This window comes from Neovison vison, chromosome 2 (genome assembly GCF_020171115.1).
Source record: "Neovison vison isolate M4711 chromosome 2, ASM_NN_V1, whole genome shotgun sequence".
Lineage (NCBI taxonomy): Eukaryota > Metazoa > Chordata > Mammalia > Carnivora > Mustelidae > Neogale > Neogale vison.
The window spans coordinates 186,314,909-186,335,681 of record NC_058092.1 but is presented as its reverse complement, the minus strand read 5'-3'; the positions used below and the strand labels follow the sequence as shown (position 1 = coordinate 186,335,681).

Sequence of the window (20,773 nt, the reverse complement as noted above, 5' to 3'; positions counted from 1 at the left end):
GGAAATTAAAGTGTATGTGATGGGTTTTGAGAATATAAGTGAGGTTTGGTGGGTTGTGGTCCAGAGCTGATGACCAAGACAGAATTCTTTTTTTTTTTTTAAGATTTTATTTATTTATTTGACAGAGATAGATCACAAGTAGGCAGAGAGGCAGGCAGAGAGAGAGAGAGAGAGAGAGAGAGAGAGGGAGGGAAGCAGGCTCCCTGCTGAGCAGAGAGCCCGATGCGGGACTCGATCCCAGGACCCTGGGATCATGACCTGAGCCGAAGGCAGCGGCTTAACCCACTGAGCCACCCAGGTGCCCCCCAAGACAGAATTCTTGAGGCATCTTTGGTGCAAAGATGTTTTACCCCTGAGACACCCAGGCACCCCAATCTTAAGTGTTTTATAAGAAAATTTTGGATGACATCACTATGAGCCGTCTTCATAGGTGGCTGCTTCTTTTATCAGGGTGTCCCAAGAGACCTCTCCACAACTGAGGTCTGCCTCCACTCATGTGATATGTAGAGGGTCCTTAGGAAAAGTCCTGAGGCCTCTGGAGTGTGATACTAGAGTCCTGGCATGTTGGTATCCATGAAATGAATGACATCTGGAAAGCATTCGTGGGGTTTTGCATTTATCAAAGAGCTGATGTACATTCTCAGGGTTCTTAGGAGACACTGGCTGGCACCAGATGTTTGGAACATTTATATTTATCTGTTAATTTTTTTAGCAACCCCACACCAGGAATTGGACTCATGATATCCCACTGGGTCAATGAATGAAGAGCAGCAGTAGTAAGTGAAGTAGTAATGCACAAAGACAATAGGCCTGTTTTGTTTTTCCTCTGTTGTATTCTTCCTCTGGTTGTGCCACTGGTTTCCATTTGCAAGGCTATTTCACTCTTCTGAGTAAGAACATATAGTCGAGGTATGGCCCACGGGCTCCCTGGTCAAAGGTGGAGATCTCCTATGGCAATCTTTGCCTTGTGCCTTTAGCCTAGAGCCTCTCCGGGGACAGTGACAAAGCCTTGTGATCCAGTCAGCTCTCCTTAACTCGCCATGGCCTTGAGGCACGGAATACCCTGATACACATTGATAGTCAATTAAGGCCTTGTAATTAGTAGTCTAATAGTCTTGTTATCCCAGATGGCTTTGATCATGCTGCTCTATGGAGATACTTAGAATTATTATAGCAGCCCTGCGTTTTGGGTTGGCTACCCCAGGCTACACAGAACAGAAGCAAGAGGAAGAGGGCGTCGGGCAGCCTGACAGACACCCCCCCCCCCGCCCCCAGCAAGCAAGCAGTGTTCATTTCTCGGATGGTGTTACCTCCTGAGTTAGGTAGTTTAGTAAGCAAGTTGCTGGGAAAGGGCATTCTCCTCAGTTAACTGCGCAGACAACCATGCATTTCTGCTGCCTGTGCCAGTTGCTTTGCCCGGGCTTTAGCTTCAGCCTTATAGAAAGACACCTAGAAATGCCCTGGGGGCAGTCATCAGCCCGGTGAGCTTCCCACAGACATCTCCCCTTTCCAGAAACAATGTTATGACTGGACCAACCCTGTGGTTATAATTGCAATATGCCCTTCAGTAACAACCATCGGGAAACTTTGAAAAAATAAAGGTTTATTATTTAAAAGACCTGGAAATTACACAGCACACCTAGGCCTACACAGTGAGTACTGTCACATGTAGAGATTGCCCAAGGGTAGACTGGCCTGGGGCTCTGCTTTTATTGGACTTGAGGGTGGGGGCCTAGGGTTTCACAGGCTTACCATTCATTGGTGAATTTAAAACGGAAGAGCCAGGGGGGCACCTGGGTGACTCAGTGGGTTAAGCTTCTGGCTTGGGTTTAGAATCATGATCTCAGGGTCCTGGGATTGAGCCCCATGATGGGTTCCCTGTTCAGTGGGGAGCCTGCTTCTCCCTCTGCCCCTCCAGCTCCCTCTGCTCTCTCTCTCTCTCTCGGAAATGTTATAAAAAATTTTTAATTAAAGATAAATAAAACAGGGGTGCCTGGGTGGCTCGGTGGGTTAAAGCATCTGCCTTCGGCTCAGGTCATGATCCCAGAGTCCTGGGATCGAGCCCCGCATCGGGCTTTCTGCTTGGCAGGGAGCCTGCTTCCTCCTCTCTCTCTCTATCTGCCTTTCTGCCTACTTGTGATCTCTGTCAAATAAATAAATAAAATCTTAAATAAATAAATAAATAAAGGCCAGAATTTAAAGTGTGGGGAAAAGATAAGTGACCCAAATGGTTAGTGAACAAAATCACCCACCATCTCTAGAACAAAGGAGCAAGAAGGTGGCCCAGCTCTCTGGTCCGGTAGCTGGCAATATGTCTGTTTGAGATAGCTCTCTTTGAAGTGCATGCCTTGGCCACCAAAGCTTAATGCACTTGCATTACAAAAAAGAACGCTGCCAAGGCTTACAATACAGGTAGCATTTGAATTAAATTATGAGTGTGTGTGTATCTCTGGGAGTGTGGGGGCAACATGACTTTTATCCAGGATGAAGTCATCCATTTCTTTTGATGTTTTAGGAGTTGGAAATTTTAGCTTCCTTTCACTTTCTTCTCCTACTCAGTTTTTACAATTTTAATAATCTGGCATTTTTTTTATTCCATGTGATTTCTTTCTTTCTTTGACAGAGACACAGCAAGAGAGGGAACACAAACAGGGAGAGTGGGAGAGGGAGAAGCAGGCTTCCTGCTGAGTAGGGAGCCCCAGAGCAGGGCTTGATCCCAAGGCCCTGGGACCATGACCTGAGCCAAAGGCAGACGCTTAACGACTGAGCCACCCAGGCACCCCCATGTTATTTCTTTAAATGACTTTACATTACATATTTTCTCTTTTAGGGGTATTTCTTATACTTCATTATTATATATTTTACATTTTGAGAGAACAGCCAAGTGTGTATGTGTACTAGTGGCCCACCTGGATTTGAATTCTGGCTCTCTGACCCTGGACACACTGTACCTTTGTTTACTCTTCTTTAACAAGGGATGGGTGTAATAGTACAATGTCACAGAGCCGTTGGGAGGATTAAATAATTCATATAAAGTGCCTATACATAATAAATGACATTTAATAAATGTCATGCCAGTTGCCATGATTATTGTTGTATTAATAACCATTATTTAAACTTAACTCTGTTATACTGATTTTATTACTCAATTTATTGCTCACTTCTTAATTGATTTCCTCTTCTCTGTCTTTCTTTGATTGATTTTGGTTGTTGACTAAAGAATTTCCTGAACTGGGGATTGTAAACTTTTTCTTAAAGGGCTTGATAAATATTTTAGGCTTGCTGGCCATGACAACTACTACTACTTAACTACTGAGGTCTCCATTGCTCTGAGCTCAAAGCAGCCATAGGCAGTACATAAACCAGTGGCTCACCAGGAGGGCATAGTTTACCAACCCTTTTTTCTTTTTTTTTTCTTTTTTGTGTAATCTTCTTAAGGTATGTAGATTATACAGTTTCAAACCCTTGCATGTCTGAGAATATCTTCTGTTTCTAATGTAGATAAATGATGACTTCATGTGTATGTAACTCTTAAACGACAGCTGTTTTCCCTCAAGACTTTATAGAACTTGCTCTGTAGTGTTCAGGTGTTGCAGACAATTATGATCAACCCAATTCTTCTTTTTTTATGACAACTAATGTTTTTTTCCTCCTGGATGGCTGAGGATTTCTGTTTTCTTTTTCCTTGGCATTTGTCATTTCACCAGGGGTACTATTTTTCTATTCTGTGTTAAAACAACAAGGCTAAAGAGAAGAACAGGATTGATGTACCATGAACTTGGCTATTTCGGATTGCAGTATTGTCTGTTTTTGTCCACTAAGGACATTTTCCATATATATAGTATTCCAGAAGTTAGCAATGAAAATTGCTTATCATTTTGAATTGCATATGGTGTGATATGGTGTTTTAAGTGGCAGAATGTTCGCTATTTTGTATTATATAGTTTGGTTCCTGTGTAATGGAAGCATCCAGCTGAATAGTCACAGAAAACATTCAGGAGGGGCATCTGGGTGACTCAGTCAGTTAAGCATCTACCTCTTGGTTTTGGCTCAGATCAAGAGCTCAGGGTGGTGAGATTGAGCCCCGCAGTCTTACTCTGTGCTCTGCAGGGAGTCTACTTGAGAGTCTCTCTCCCCCTCCCACTCACTCTCCTGCCACCATGCCCTCTCTCACTCTTTCAAATAAATAAGTAATTTTTTTAAGTCAAGAAACAGTCTAATTGAATTACCCTTGCTTGAGCATATTAAATCACAAAATGATAAGGAACTAAAATTTATAATAAAGTCATTACAGTCTTTAAAATTATAATTCTAACACAATCCACAGGGGGGAAAACCCTTGATTTTAACTTTATTTCATAACACAGTGTCCATGTTGTTTTACAGTAACTGGCTATGAACCAGTTATACTCCATGTGGATTTCTTAAATTTACCATTCCGTATTTTGTATTTCAAGAACAACTGTTTGCCTAGTTTCAGAACAGAATGCCATAGTTATTCTCATCATCCCGGTTAACTTCAGATGGCAAGATTAATAATGGATATTTTGGTCAGTAGATAATTCTACAAGACAAAGATAAGGACTTCTGAGTGAGGCAGAAAGTATAATAGTTGAAGTTTTGAGCCACTGGTACTCTCATTGTACCCTGCTTCACATAATATGCCAGTTAACTGTGTATAAAAGTTAAGTGTAAGTTACATAACTTTATTAAAAAGTTTTTCTTGACTTTGTATGTATCTTTTGTCATTCTTTAAGTCTTTTATATTTTTCAAATATTTGCAGCCTTTTTTATTAGCTATAGTGTTAATGTGACACTTGCCATGAAACTATTAGAAAATGCTGAAAAAGCTAACATTATCATATTTACTTCCTGTAAAATACTAAGAGAAATGAAATTAGACTTACAAGGCAACTTACTGATGAAAAGAAAATCAATCTGCTGCTGCTTAAGTGTGTTTAAAATAATTCTTAGGATGTTTTCATTTTATATAGCACTCTTCTTCTGAAGCTATATCATCCCAAGGAAACGCACAGCTATAACATATTGTGCTATGAGAACTTTCCTTCTCTCCTCTGTATAAAAGGCAGAAAGATTTCTTTCAGACTGCATATAACCATCATACATAGAAGAATTCAGGGAGGGGTATGTTTTGAAATCCAATCTTACAGGTTTTTTCCCCTCTTCCCCCCACCCCCCAAAAAAGCAAGATAGAAAGCAAGACACTAAGCCTTCATAGAAAAGGAATGCTAGTACGTTAATCAGCAAAGAAGCAATCCTGTTGTTTCTAGAAAGGATAATGTCATTCCAGAATTAAGGAATTCCAGAATTAATCCTAAATTACATTTAGGATATTCTGCATTCATGGGAGACATTGGCCATCTGAAGTACCCCAGGGGAGGGCTGTTGAGTGCTGAATTTGGAAGAAAGTTCTGAGAAGCCCTAATAGAGATAAATAATATGTTTTTATGTATTCAGAAGACCATCGTAGAGATGAGGAAGCAGATTTGTGTTTTTATCTCTGTAGAAAGTTAAGCTAGGGTAGCTTGCAGGAGCTACACAAAATTAGATTTGTATTCTGTATGAGAAGAAAAACTCAATACAGCCAGCAGTGCTTATTAGACTTCAGAAGTGGATGACCTCTCTCTCTCTCAGAAATAATCAGAGGCTACGTGATTATCCTTACAAATTCAGTAGGCAAGTTCGTCATTAAATAGAGGTTGTTCGTAATCTAAAGGGTTTTTTCCTAATTCAGAGTTCTCTGATACTGCATATTAATTACCTCTTTTATCCGATAGCATCATTTTAAAACAAGAATAGTGCAGGTAGGAATTCTGTGGTAGGAGAATCAAGCCAACAGGAAATAAGAATCTAACCTATTCATGTTTTTGTTTATTCTGTCAGTTTTACCAAAAAAAATTTTAAGGCATAATGACTCATGTTGTTGGAAGAGCCAGAATTAGAGCCCTGGTCTTGTGCCTTTTCTATTAAAAAACAGTGAAAACAGTCATGAAAGTATTGAGACAGTTAGTGTTGTTGCTGTGATTATTTGACTTACTACACATAGACAAAGATGCTGCTTTTTTTCTTATTACTGAAAGGAGGCAGAAAAATCTACTGTGCTTCCAGGAACAATCTAGAGTCATTGTTATCACTACTGTTAATCACTGAATAAAGTAAATACAGATTCTAGACTAGAACAGACCTAATGCATCTCCATTTCCTAGTAGCAGAGATAGTCATGGAATTCTGAGTTAAAGTTGTACAGTAACTTTAACTTTTTTGAACTTTGTATAGAATCTTGGTGTTTTAATCAGTTCCAACATATGCTATCATTTTGGAAATCATTGTACGGGAGGTAGATTATGTCATTAACACAGTTGGGGAAAACTTCACTGTTTACTATGTAAGTAGCCTGGGATTCAAAAGAATTCCTCTCTCAGTTCCTTTCTGTGGAAATAGTTTGTGAGTTAGCAGAAACCCTGGACACCTTAAAGCTTTCCAGAACAGCGAGATTTAAAAATTGCACTGAGGGACACCTGAGTGGCTCAGTTGGTTGAGCACCCAACTTTTTATTTTAGCTCAGGTCATGATCTCAGGTTTTCCGGGATCGAGCCCCACATCGGACTCCATGCTCAGCGGGGAGTCTGCTTTAGGATTCTCTCCCTCTGCCCTTCCCCCTGCTCTCTCCCTCTCTCTCAAATAAATAAATAAATCTTTGAAGAAAAAAGTGAATATATTTGTTATCCTGAAGCCTACATTTAAAGGGAGACAGGGAAGTACAAGAGAACATGATCAGCAGATGAAGACTGAATAGGCTGAGAGAACTACTCCTGTAAGGACCTTTCCTGATAGACTGGTTAAGGCCTAACTGAGAGTGCTCAAGGCCACTGCCCTAACTTGCCTTTTCATGGCCGGTGCTCTAGAAGGTCAGCCTCTGGAGTAGTGTCCATGCACATACTTCAGTGAATGCTCTGCAGAGCTCCATATAAAGCAAATCCTGTGTTTGAAAGTAAGCCAGGATCAAGAGATATAGAAAGCTCAAGAAAGTACAGGATGTGCTTTGTTTGGTAAAATGAATTTAACCTTAGTTGTAGGAAGCCATATAAACTATGATTTGCTGAAATAACTCATTCTGTCATTTAAATGATGACTGTGCCTTCACAAAACTCACAGGACAATAAGAATGAAAGATGATGATAAAGCTAAAATTTTAAGCACTCTGCGCACCCTCTGTAATCAGTAGAGCTAGGGAATAGGAATGCTGCTTTAATTCTTGAGATTTAATTCAACATAGTTACTGGCTCTCCCCAAGTTTTTCCCTATTGCTGTTCATTAGGTCTATATTCCTCCTGATGCCATGTCCTCTGTCACTGCTTTCTTTCTCCTTCCTTTTACCTTAAATATTGGCATCCAGCTGCACTCTAACCTTTCCTCCACCTTCTCCTCAACCCTCACTTCAGGCTCTTTGTGCCCGCAACTGCCAGCTTTCACCCCTCTTGTCAAACCTATAGACCCTTGTTTCCCACTCTCCCAGCGTTTTCATCTGAACAGGCTGTGGGCCCCTTAATTCAGCGTGTCGGCTCTGAATTCCTTTTATTTCTCAAACCTTTTACATCTGTTTTAGCTCTTGGTTAATGACATGCAAGCTACCCAGTAGCCTAAGGCAGTTATGCTGTCAGCCTTTTTTACTCTCAACTCTTCACAGCTAATTAGTCATTAAGTTGCATAATTCCACCTCCTTATTCCAAATGTGTTTCTTCCTCTCGGATTACCACTGCCATCACCTCAGTTCACATTTTCAACCTTTACGAGAGCTTGCGTGATCTTCTCTGAAGCTGGTTCTTCTTTTCCAGCTCATCTTTCAATTCACGCTGTAGCCAGAGAAATCATTTATGGTGCCTGTTTGGTGGTGCTCCTCCCCCACTGAAAACTTGCAGCAGCTTCATATTTTCTGCAGTTGTTACAATGTCAGGTATCTACAAGGAATAGGCAGGTAATGTGTTTGAATGAAGTGGTCCACGTGTAAAACAGTAGGGAAGAAGAAGAGAATACATACCTTCCTAAAGCAACTCATATTCAGAATCCTTAAAAACAGGTGACAAACCTGAGAATCCAATGTTGCCTATGGGTTTCCAGTTAGTGCAGCCAATTCTAACGTATGAACATGGCATATGCAGTGTTTCTCTTAGGGCAGCTATGTCCTTGAAATAAACAGCTTGGAATTCAGCTATTGCAGAGACTGATGTAATCAGTGAGTCATGTTTTGTTTTTTGTTTTTCTAGGTTAAAATGTACCAGAATAGAGTGTGTGTTTGTTATTGTTCAGAACCACTGTCTTACTATTGGATGCCCTGGAGCATAATGAAAAAGTGTATTGTCTTTGGAATCATCGTTGATCTAGGTTCACTTACCATTTCTGCCACATACTAGCTATGCAATGTTGAGCTAGTCACGTATGACTTTTCAGGGTTGAGCATACAAAATCAGATAATTATCTAGCTTTAAATTATCGAGCTCAATGCTTGGCATAGTAACTCTTCAGTAAAAAACACCCAGACAAGTAGGAAAAATTAAAGAAGTGACAGTAAGTATACAAAAATCTAATTCCCCCAGCTATATCCTTTGCAACAATTGTACTTGTGACATAAAGAAGTACAAACCCGTTGGAAGCCATTATCAAGTAAGGCAGTCAGTTGGAAGCTAAGAAGCACATGATTCACCCAGGCCACTAAAAACCAGGAGCTCACCAGCCTAGCTGCTGGCTAGCTGGCTGAAAGTGGAATTTAACCCCACAAGGTATTGCTACTGACAAGTTCATGAGCAAGATGGGACTATGGATTCTCTGTAACTATGGATAATGTGCTAAGCCTTTTTAAACTTTTTTTGTCTACATATAATCTTTAAATTTTTTAATAAAAGTTATGTCAACTGAAAATTTAATTCAATAGTATTAGCATATATAGGATGTTTTATTTTGGTTTATTCTCCACAGCTATATAAATTTGAAGTACCAAAGGAAGGAAGTAAATAACTTTGTTTTCTTTACCAGAATATTTAGCATGGTAAGAAAGAAGAGACATTACATTTTATTCTAATATACAAGTGTATTAATTGTATTTGTAGTATACTGCTTGATCTAGGAACTCTAAGACATCTTGAAGAGCTTTTACTATTCAGTTAAGGGAAAGAAAATATATACATGCATCTTCTCAAGCTTTGCATTTTTCACTTTATTTTTAAACTCAGCTTTATTTTAGCATTTACATATACTTTGCTCAGTGATTTGTATACCCAGCTGACATGGTTGAAGTAGGAGGCTGTGTAGCTACCAGTATGCTTTTCTGCCTATAGATAGTAACCTGATGGCTGAGTGACATCTGCTGAACTCCTGATTGCACTTAAAAATGGAGAGACTAGAAAGACCAAAGTAGAAATCTAGCTGGGGTTTTTTGGTTTTTTTTTAAGGTATATTTACGTATTTTAGAAAGAGGGAGCATGTGTGTGAGAGAAAGAGAGGAGAGTGGGGAAAAAGGCAGAGGGAGAGGAGAGAAGCAGACTCCCAACTGAGCCTGGAATCCGATGCAGTCCAGTCCCACAACCCAGAAATCACAATCGGAGCCAAAACCAAGAGCCGGATGCTCAACTGACTGAGCCATCCAGGTGCCCCCAAACCTAGCTGGTTTTAAAAAGGCAAGACAGAGACTTAGAATTTTAGCCTCTTTGCAGCAGTATGTCTCACTCCAAGTAGACTTTCATGCCCAGATAAATAAAGCTATATTTAAGTAACAGAGCAACATCAATACAGAGTTAAGAGGATGGTTTCTAATAAAGCAGAGCAGAAGTATTTAGGAGATTAGTGTTGAAACTCGAGAAACAAGTGCTGTCTTTATTGGCCATAGTCAAGTTTCTCTTTTGGTTTTAAGGAGTATCACTACATATTAATCTAGATAAATAGAGTGGCATTCTGTGACTTGATAATACTTTGTGTCTAACCATCTGTTTTTCTTAAAGAGATGAGTTTTTATTTTTAGTCAATGCCTTCTAAATACTTTCTTTCTCCCCCTCTCCTTCTTCTCCTTCCCTCCTATCCTTTCCTTCCTTTCTACTTGCAGCTCCTCAGAGAAATTTTGAAATCGCCTTCAAGATGTTTGACTTGAATGGAGATGGAGAAGTGGACATGGAGGAATTTGAACAGGCAAGTTGTCCTGGAAAGTTTCTTTAAGTACAATAATAGTTAATACATTTTCATGTGCCTTGAAGTTATTTTGGTCTTGGTCAGCATACTCGGATGCTATATAATTTTTGAAGTACCAAATACGTCATTTAAAAAAAAAAACCATCCTCACTTTTAACAAGCGGGTTTTGTTTGTTAGTTTTTACTCTAAATATAAGGAATTACTTGAGCATATGATTAAGGTCAAAGTTCTTCTGATTCTCTAACATGGATTAGACTATGATGCTGAGAGGAAAATTATAGCTGTTCAGTCATGTGTTTAGTCAATGTTTATTAAACAGCTGCTTTGTGCCATATAATTCAGAATATAAGATGTTTTGAAAGAATTTCTGTAAGAGAAGGAAACATGATACTATACCTTTGACTGTAGGAGGTCCAAGCCAGAGATGTGTACAGTTTCTGATGAATCCTAGGAAGAGATTACATTTCCATAAAACTTCTATCATTGGTGGGCCATGATACCTCTGTAGATGCAATGATTATGATTATCCGACTGGCTTCAAAACAAAATATGTATGGATATATGGGAGAAAGTATTTTGTATTTAAAATAAGGAATGTAACAAAAAGGAAATTGGAGAAGTACAGTACATCTTTAAGTAAGAAATCCACAGAGACAAATGTTTTTGAATACCTGGAGACATTTATTCAAATCTGCACCCTGTTTCTGTCGAATACCTTCACTTTCCTGTAATCCTGCACTTTACTGATATTGACAGGTCACGTCAAATGATTACATGTAGAACTTATTTTGGTATTTTTAAAATTTTATTTTATCTAGGAGAGTATGGGGGATATTTTATATTCATTTGGACTTTAGAAACACTGAATTTCCTCCTACTGCCCCCATTTTTCTTTTTTTCAAGTTTTTACTTTTTATTTATTTTTTTAAAGATTTTATTTATTAATTTGACAGACAGAGATCACAAGTAGGCAGAGAGACAGGCAGAGAGAGAGGAGGAATCAGGCTCCCCGCCGAGCAGAGAGCCCAATGTGGGGCTCGATCCAGGACCCTGGGATCATGACCTGAGCCAAAGGCAGAGGCTTTAACCCACTGAGCCACCCAGGCACCCCCTCAAGTTTTTATTTTAATTCCAGTTAATGTACAATGTGATATTAGTTTCAGGTATACAGTATAGTGATTGAACACTTCTATATTTCACCCTGTGTTCATCACAAGTGCATCTTTTTTTTTTTTAAGATTTTATTTATTTGTTTTTCAGAGAGAGAGCACAGGCAAACAGAGTGGCAGGCAGAGTCAGAGGAAGAAGCAGGCTCCCTGCGGAGCAAGGAGCCCGATGTGGGACTCAATCCCAGGATGCTGGGATCATGACCTGAGCTGAAGGCAGCTGCTCAACCAACTGAGCCACCCAGGCGTCCCACAAGTGCATCTTTAATCCCCATCACATATTCAACTAATCCCTGGATTTTATTTTATATAAAACTACTTAATATTATTTTTATTGAGGTATTATTGACATAACATTGTATTAGTTTTAGGTGTACAACATAATGATGTGATCTGTGAATATGTTGCAAAGTGATTACCACAATAAGTTTAGTTAACATCCATCACCACTCAGTTACAAATCTTTTCCTTTTGATGAAAATTTTTAAGATCTACTCTCTAACTTTCAAATTTACAGTACAATACAGTGAACTATAATCACCATACTGTACAATACATCCCTAGGACTTATCTATCTTATAACTAGAAGTTTATACCTTTAGATGACCTTCACCCATGGGGACCCCCACCCCACCTCTGTCAACCAACAATCTTCTTTGTATGCATGAGTTCGGCCTTTTTTTTTTTTTTTAAGATTTCATATATAAATGAAATCATACAGTATTTGTCCTTCTCTTTCTGACTTATTTCATGTAGCATAACGCCTTTAAGGTCCATCCATGCTATCACAAATGGCAGAATTGTCTTCTTTTTTGTGGCTGAAGAATATTCTATCATATATATACACATACATCCATACATATATTTTCATCCATCCATCCATTGGTGGATACTGATGTTCCCGTATCTTGGCTATTGTAAATAATATTGCAATGAACATGGATGGGTGCAGGTATCTCTTTGCAATAGTGATTTTGTTACCTTCTTATAAATACCCAGAAATGAAATTGCTGGATCATATGGTAGTTCTATTTTTAATTTTCAGGGGAACCTCCATACTGTTTTCCATAGTGGCCACATCAATTTACATTCCCAGCAATAGTGCACAAGTGTTCCCTTTTCTCCATATCCTATCCAACATTTGTTATTTTTTGTCCTTTTGATAATAGCCATTCTACCAGGTATGAGATGTTACTTCATTGTAATTTTGATTTTCATTTTCCTGATGTTGAGTGACATTGAGCACTTTTCACCTACCTGTTGATCATCTCTATGTCTTCTTTGGAAAAATGTCTGTTCAGATGTTAGAGAAGGGAGTGCTGTTTCATTTAATGTGATCCCTTGATAATTGGGCACCTTAAACTGATACAATGTCTAATATTGACCACAAGGAATCTTGATGTAAAAAGCCTTTTAAACCAAAAACAAATAATTATAAAGTAGCTAATGAACAAATGGCTCTCTTTAGAAGTTTCTCTGCTTCATCTTTATACATTTTATATTCTTGGGAAATATAAGAATTTATTAAGTTGACAGTGCTCTAGGCTTCCAAACATTCAAACTTTGCACTTACTTCCCAGGTAAACAGGTGTTTTCTTGACAGTGTATTCATTAAGCTTATAAAAAAAAGTTAAACAGAATCAGGAAGAGGACCTCACATATTTCAAAGTTAATGTTGCATGAAGCAAACTAATAGCTAATTCCTTGATTCATCTTTTTCTAAAATCACTTTGATCATGCATAAACACATTACTAAAAGGCATTAATCTACTGTTAATACTCTGTGTGAGTTTTCTCTGACCTTTCTATCACACAGATCCTTTCTCTAACCCATTTCATAGCAGATCGTAGCGAAAGATAATTTAAAAAAAAAAACCCTCATAACTGTTTGGGCTCCTTTCACCCAATGCCATGACAGAAATGTTTTTTTAGTATGAAAGTATGAGAAATAATAACTCATTTTTGAGATAGAAGAATGAAATTTTCTTTCAGAAATCATGTTTTATATTTCTTTTGATTTTCTCCACAGCATAAAGCATGTAGTAAGCATTCACATGACTAGTTGAATTGATGTTTTGATTGACTCACATGTTATACCCTTAACAAATTATCTACATAAAATATTTTAAGAAAATATTGGGGTTCCTGGGTGACTCATTGGTTAAGCATCTGCCTTTGGCTCAGGTCATGATCCTAGGTCTCAGAATTGAGCCCTTTGTCAGGCTCCCTGCTTCTCTATCACCCTCTGCTTCCTCCCCACTTGTGCTCATGCATGCTGTCTTTCTCTCAAATAATAAATAAAATCTTAAAAAAAAAAAAAAAAAGGAAGGGCACCTGTGTGGCTCAGTTATTAAGTGTCTGCCTTCAGCTCAGATCATGATCCCACTGTCCTGGGATCAAGCCCCACATCGGGCGCCCTGCTCAATGGGAAGCCTGCTTCTCCCTCTCCAACTCCCCACTGCTTGTGTCCCCTCTCTTGTTCTCTCTCTCTCTCTTTCAAATAAATAAATAAAATATTTTTTTAAAAAAAGATATTTCTCAAAGTTTTTAAAGAATGCTTATTATAAATAGTAGTTTCTATATAATGCAGAAGTATTGAGACTGTGTGATTATTAATCAGTAATGAAGACCATACTGCATGAGTTAGTTAATTTTCCCTAAACTCTTTTTCCCAGTCACTTACCCACACACATTCCCAGCACCACACTCTTGAAGCTTAACACATGGTTTCCACCATAGGAAGGATATATGCTGCAATATTTACAGCCACAGGCAAAATATAAATCATGGTAGGTTCTCAGTACTGGTTCACTGTTAGTGAAAATTCTTCAATACTCAGTTAAGCAGATAAAATGAATTGTGTATTGTGTTCAAAACAACAAAAAATGTTCTGGTTATCCTATATTCAATTTAATTATTAAAGTCCTTTTTTTTTTTTAAGGATTTTTATTTATTTATTTGTCAGGGAGAGAAAGCATACACAAATGGGAAGTGGCAGGCGGAGGGAGAGGCAGGCTCCCCGCTGAGCGAGGAGCCCAGTGTGGGACTCAATCCCAGGACCCTGGGATCATGACCTGAGTGGAAGGTAGAGGCTTAACCAACTGTGCCACCCAGGTGTCCCCTGTATTCAGTTTAAAGTCTAAAAATCCTCAACCTAAAGAATTTTAAAAATCCATTGAATATCTGTCTTTCAAATCTCTGTGTACATAAGAAACAAATTCAGCTTATCTTATTACCACAATAAAATGTGGACCCCGAAGAAATCATGTCAATACCAAGTATGATACTAACCTAGAGTTACAAGGAGATTTAAAGATAATATACTCTGTGACTTTTCTAGTGAGACAAGTAAGGCCCATAGAGTTTCACAGACCTGCATAAATTCTGTTCTCATAAATTCTTTCTCAGAACAATAGTCAGACCTCATGTCTCCTGACCTCTTGTCTCATATCTTTCCATTATACTACTCCACTGTTTATATAGCCATAGACTTAACTTAAATCTTCTTTATGGTCACACGTAAAAAAATGAAATACATAAGACATTTAACTAAGGTAAATCGTTTGTTATAGCTCTTAAATTTCTAAGTGTTATGCTTTTCTAATTTGGCAATTTAAAAATCATTACCTATAGGAGCGCCTGGGTGGCTCAGTGGGTTAAAACCTCTGCCTTCGACTTGGGTCATGATTCCAGGGTCCTGGGATCAGCCCCGCATTGGGCTCTCTGCTCAGCGTGAGGCCTGCTTCCCCCTCTCTCTCTGCCTGCCTCTCTGCCTACTTGTGACCTCTCTCTGTCAAATAAATAAATAAAATCGTTAAAAAAAAAATCATTACCTACAAAGCTTTCTGTATTGTTTATTTATATAACAAACCTTCATTATTTATCTTTACATATCCCAATTTTAATTATTCTGAATAGTTGCTTTTTTAGCTTCTAAAGAGGTAGAAAAGATTGCAGGAACTAGTAAAAAAGAAAATGCTACAATAGTCATAGACTTGCTTCAAAAGCTCATTTGTATAGTTAGGCCATAGTTGCTAGTTCCAAAACTTATTCTTTCTCAAAAAGTTCATTTAAAAGTTCCCAGAAGGGGCCCCTAGATGGCTCAGTGGGTTAAGCCTCTGCCTTCAACTCAGGTCATGATCTCAGGGTCCTGGGATTGAACCCCGCATCAGGCTCTCTGCTCAGCAGGGAGCCTGCTTCTTCCTCTCTCTCTGCCTGCCTCTCTGCCTACTTGTGATCTATCTATCTATCTATCTCTCTCTCTCTCTCTCTCTCACTGTCAAATAAATAAATAAATAAATAGTTCTCAAAGGCAGTGCCTGGGTGGCTCAGTCGGTTGAGTCTGATTCTTTATTTTGATTCAGATCATGATCTCATTGGTCCTAAAGTCAAGCCCAGTGTGGGGCTCCCCACTCATGGGGGAGTCTGCTTGAGATTCTCTCTCCTTCTGCTTCTCCCCTGACTTGTACTCATGCTCTTTCTCCCTCTCTCTCTCAAATAAATAAATTTTTTAAAGATTTTTAAAATTTATTTTTGAGAGAGAATGAGAATGAGCACTAGTGGCAGAGGAAGAAAGAGAAGCAGGTTCCCCATTGATCAGGGAGCCTGATGCAGGAATCAGTCCCAGGATGCCGGGATCATGACCTGAGCCAAAGGCAGACACTCAACCTCAACTGACTGAGTCACCCAGGCACCCTTCAAATTAATAAATCTTTTTAAAAAAATAATAAAAATAAAACTTCTCAAAGACTAAATTAATTTCCCAACATTTCTTGGGGAATTACTTCATACCAACTTTGTATTTAATTTATTATTCTAGGGGCACCTGGGTTTCTCAGTCCATTGAGCATCTGCCTTGGACTCAGGTCATGATCCCAGAATCCCTGGATCAAGCCCTGTGTCAGGCTCCTGGCTCAGCAGGAATCTGCTTCTCCCTTTGCCCCTCCTCCCTCTCATGCTTTCTCTCTCTCTTTCTCAAATAAATAAATAAAATCTGTTTTAAAAATTTGTCATTCTAATAAATGTGCTATCTCTCTTAGATGTCAGTATTTGCCTATAGCTATGCTACCTCTTGTCATAACTGGAGAGTCAGTAGTTAGAAGTATGAAAAGCGTGAAAAGTCTCCTGAGATATGGAATGTATTACTGAGAGGTTGATGATTATTTTAGTGTTTTGTGAGAGGTTTTGAGCCTCAAACACAAATGTGTGCTCTTTTCTGAAGAGAGATTTTTTTTTTTAAAGATTTTATTTATTTATTTGACAGAGAGAAATCACAAGTAGATGGAGAGGCAGGCAGAGAGAGAGGGAAGCAGGCTCCCTGCTGAGCAGAGAGCCCGATGCGGGACTCGATCCCAGGACCCTGAGATCATGACCTGAGCCGAAGGCAGCGGCTTAACCCACTGAGCCACCCAGGCGCCCCTGAAGAGAGATTTTTAAGAGCATCTCAGTTACAATGGTGTCAGGTGTCTCTGTTAAAATCCTGGTTCTGCTACTTGCTAGCTACTTGACCTTGAACAAGTTATTAAACACTCTGCCTCAAATTCCTCATCTGTAAAATGAGGACCATCGTAAGACTTAATAGGATTGCGCACATTAAAAGAGAATCGTAGCACCGTGTAGGCAAATAAATAATCAGTAGTCAGTTACTGTTGTTACTTTGCTATACTTTTGTACTTGGTAATGTTTTTCTGAATGGGGCTTTGCTACTCCTCCAGGTTCAGAGCATCATTCGCTCCCAAACCAGTATGGGTATGCGTCATAGAGATCGTCCTACTACTGGTAACACCCTCAAGTCTGGCTTGTGTTCAGCCCTCACGACCTACTTCTTTGGAGCTGATCTTAAGGGGAAGCTGACGATCAAAAACTTCCTTGAATTTCAGCGTAAACTTCAGCACGATGTTCTGAAACTAGAGGTAGGTATTTCTTGGACTTCAGGGGAACAGGGCATCGTGGAAGCCCATAGAGCCCCTGAATGGGGAGGGCATGCACTATAGACATTCTTTCAATCTATCTCCAGCTGTGAGAACTGATTGGTTCGAACCTGACAGCAGATAGGAAATACTGTATTCTGTGAAGATGTTTGGAGGTAGGTGGTTCTGGGACTGAAAACCAAAAAGGCCTAAATTGAAAATCTTAGTTGTCTTTGGATACTGAGTTTGAGGAAAAAGAAATTCAGGGGTAAGAGCTGTTCTCAACTTGAGCATGTATCCCCAGTTTTATATTTATTTCATAGAAGGCACCGGGAGATAGAGTTGAGGGGGGATAATTAGATCTTTCCTTGAAAGCTTACAAAGCTAAAAACAACTGGAAACACAAAAATGGCAGAATAAAAATATCCGTGCTCAGAGTTGCAGAAATGTCATACTGTGTTTGGAGATTAACTTTTCCGCCTACAGTTTAAACCATCATGCTGTTGACTTCCTAGACACAACTCTGTGAGAGCATTGCCTTTCTCTATGTGTATATTTAGTGAACTAAGTGTATTTGGGGTTAATTGGCTACTAAGTCTATTATATTCAGAACATTCACTAAATGCCTCCTAAGGCACTTTTTTTCCTGGAAAAAATGAAATCTGATCTTCAGAGTTTTTAAAATTCCCATACCTTGGTGTTTCTCAACTTCTTTTTTAAAACATTTTTAATATTATTTGAAACTTGAAAACATTAAAGTACTGGAGAAAAGCACTGCTTTGTTTTTTAAACTATGTATATTCTTTATCTGCTTTTCCATTTTTCTCCATGATTCTGATAAGGTACTCCCACCTCTTCCACCCACTTAACTCCATTGAGACAGTTTGAAAAATCACAACTGAATTCTCATTATTGGTAAGAACACCACTGAATGTTCCTACTCTAGGAAAGAAGTATAATAATACTAAAAATCAAATAAAACTTTGAAATGTGCTTTTGTACTTGTTTTCTGAAAATGGTATAATTGATATCCAAAGAACTTACCTCAAAAAAAAAAAAATTATCATACTTCTTGAGGGCAGTTCTTGGCCCCTATAATAAATGGTTAGTGCTATGTATGTGTGTGTATGTATATGCATATGTGTGTGTGTGCACACACACACATATATTTACACACAGTCTAGCCTGACACTCATTCATGGACACACAGGTGGGACTCTTAAGAGACACAGCAGGGGACTTTTTTGTCTTTCACTTTGAGATGCTATAGAGTTGGAAGCCCACTAAGATTGTCAATGAGGTAGATTGTCAATGAGGTAGAATAGTATAAAGCAGATTAGGGGTTTCATACATGTGGGCCAGTACAGAGCCTACACTCAAGTGCAGGGAAAAAAAGATCTGAAAGACAGTTGTGTGTAAGATAACTTACTACAGAAAGCTCTCTTGTATTTTGACATTGGCTTTGGTCCAAGACTACCAATAACTATTCCTTGCCATTCAGCAATTCCTCATGAAAGGGCATCAGTAGACTCTTGTGAAAGAGCACAGCCTAACATGTAATAAATATTCTATAATTGTCTGTTAGTCCTGAATCCATTCTTTCCATGTGATGGTACAAGTCTAGTGAATAAATGCCTCTTTATCACTAACCCCCATATTTTATAGTTTCATGAATCGGTGCTTTGTCTTTCCAGTCAGATTTGTAATTCTCTGAGGAGGTGTGACTAAAAGAAAAAAACATACCTTTGGTGCTCTCATAATGAGACCGGAGTTAAAATTTTGTTTCCACCACTTACTGACTATGTGACATTTGTTGAGTTATTTACTCTCTTAGAGCCTAGCTCCACATTTATAAAACAGGGCAGTGGTTAAGTGAGATAATGTTTCTTATGCACTGGATTCTGTTCCTTCAGAATTTTTATTTTGAAGCCCTTACCCCAAGTACCGCAGTATCTGACGGTATTTGGAAATAAAGTCCTTAAAGAGGCGATTGAGTTAAAATGAGGCCATTAGAGTGGGCCATAACCCAGTTCTACTGGGTTTACTGTCTTTGTAAGAAAAGGAAATTTAGGGGGACAGAGACCAGTGGTGCCATGCACAAAGGCACAGCCATGTGAAGAGACAGCAAGAAGGTAGCCAACTGCACCGCAAGGAGAGAAGCCACAGAGGAAACCTGCTCTGCCTATGCCTTGATCTTAGACCTGCAGCCTCCAGAACTACGAAAAAAATAAATTTCTGTTGTTTGTCACCAAGCTCTAGATATTTTGTTATGGCAGCCCTAGCAGACTAATACAGTGATATGCCTGATGCCACATCACCTGTCCTATACTTTTAATAGTATTCTTTTTATCTTCTCTGTATATCCTCTGTCACTTAGTATGGCAGTTGGGATATATGATGCACATAAATGGGTCATCTCAAATGACTGAAAGGCCCTTTCTTGAAATACTTTTATCAATAAAACTTCTGTTAAATGGAAGCAAATTTTAGTTTTTATGAAACATTTTTGATAACACTTTTCAAAGCTTGGTTAGTATCTCCCTTCACTGAATATGAAACATAATCTCATAATCATAGCCAAGAAGAAAATGGAAATGATTAATAATATCTTAAATTTCATATGGGTTTTTATAATTCCATCATTCTATTTACCTCTTACTAATTTTTTAAAAGATTTTATTTATTTATTTATTTATTATTTATTTGACAGAGACAGCGAGAGAGGGAACACACACAAGCAGGGGGAATGGGAAAGGGAGGAGCAGGTTCCCGCTGAGCAGGGAGCCTAACACGGGCTTGATCCCAGGACCCTGGAATCATAACCCAAGCCGAAAGCAGCTGCTTAACAATTGAGTCATCCAGGCAACCCGTTTACCTCTTACTAGTTTTATTTCAAAACTTATTTACTTTAAAATTTCAGATCCAGGAAAGTTACTATTCCATTTAGTTTTTTGGGTGTTGTTGTTTGTTGTTTTTTTAAGATTTATTTATTTATTTTAGGGGTTGCAGCAGTAGAGGGAGAGAGAGAGAGAGTCTGAAGGAGACTCCATGCTGAGCACAGAGCCTAACACAGGGCCCAATGCCACGACCTGAGCCCAAACTCAAGAGTTGGGTGCTCAGTGGACTAAGCCACCCAAATGCCCCTCCATTTAGTTATTTCTATCTTTTTCTTACTACAGTAACTTTGAGAGTGAAGAGAATACTACTTATCTGTCAAATTTAATTTCCAGCAGGGTCAGGGAAGAGGGGAAAAGACGGTCCATAAACATTTTTGAGGGCCTACTATGAGCCAGGCACCTTACAAATATTACATGCCTTTATTTTAAATCTTGCCAACCCTGTTATGTTTAGTGGTGTTATACCTGTGTTTCAGATGTGGAAACTGAAACTCAAAAAGATGAACGTTGTAGAGCTATCAAAGGATAAGAGTGAGAATTCAAACTCAGTCTTTCAGAACTATCATTTGTTCTTTATCTGATTATTATTAGTTTTAGTCTAAT

At 38.8% G+C, this 20,773-nt stretch overlaps 1 protein-coding gene across 3 annotated transcripts in view; it reads left to right on the top strand.

Moving 5' to 3' along the window:
* Positions 1-20,773, top strand: part of MICU1 (mitochondrial calcium uptake 1) — a 237,576-nt gene that overhangs the window by 147,005 nt on the left and 69,798 nt on the right. For all 3 annotated transcript variants that reach the window (XM_044239745.1, XM_044239744.1, XM_044239746.1), the window contains 2 exons: positions 10,115-10,197; positions 17,079-17,276. In XM_044239745.1, coding sequence (XP_044095680.1) covers positions 10,115-10,197; positions 17,079-17,276 — 281 coding nt within the window. The remainder of the gene's footprint in view (positions 1-10,114; positions 10,198-17,078; positions 17,277-20,773) is intronic.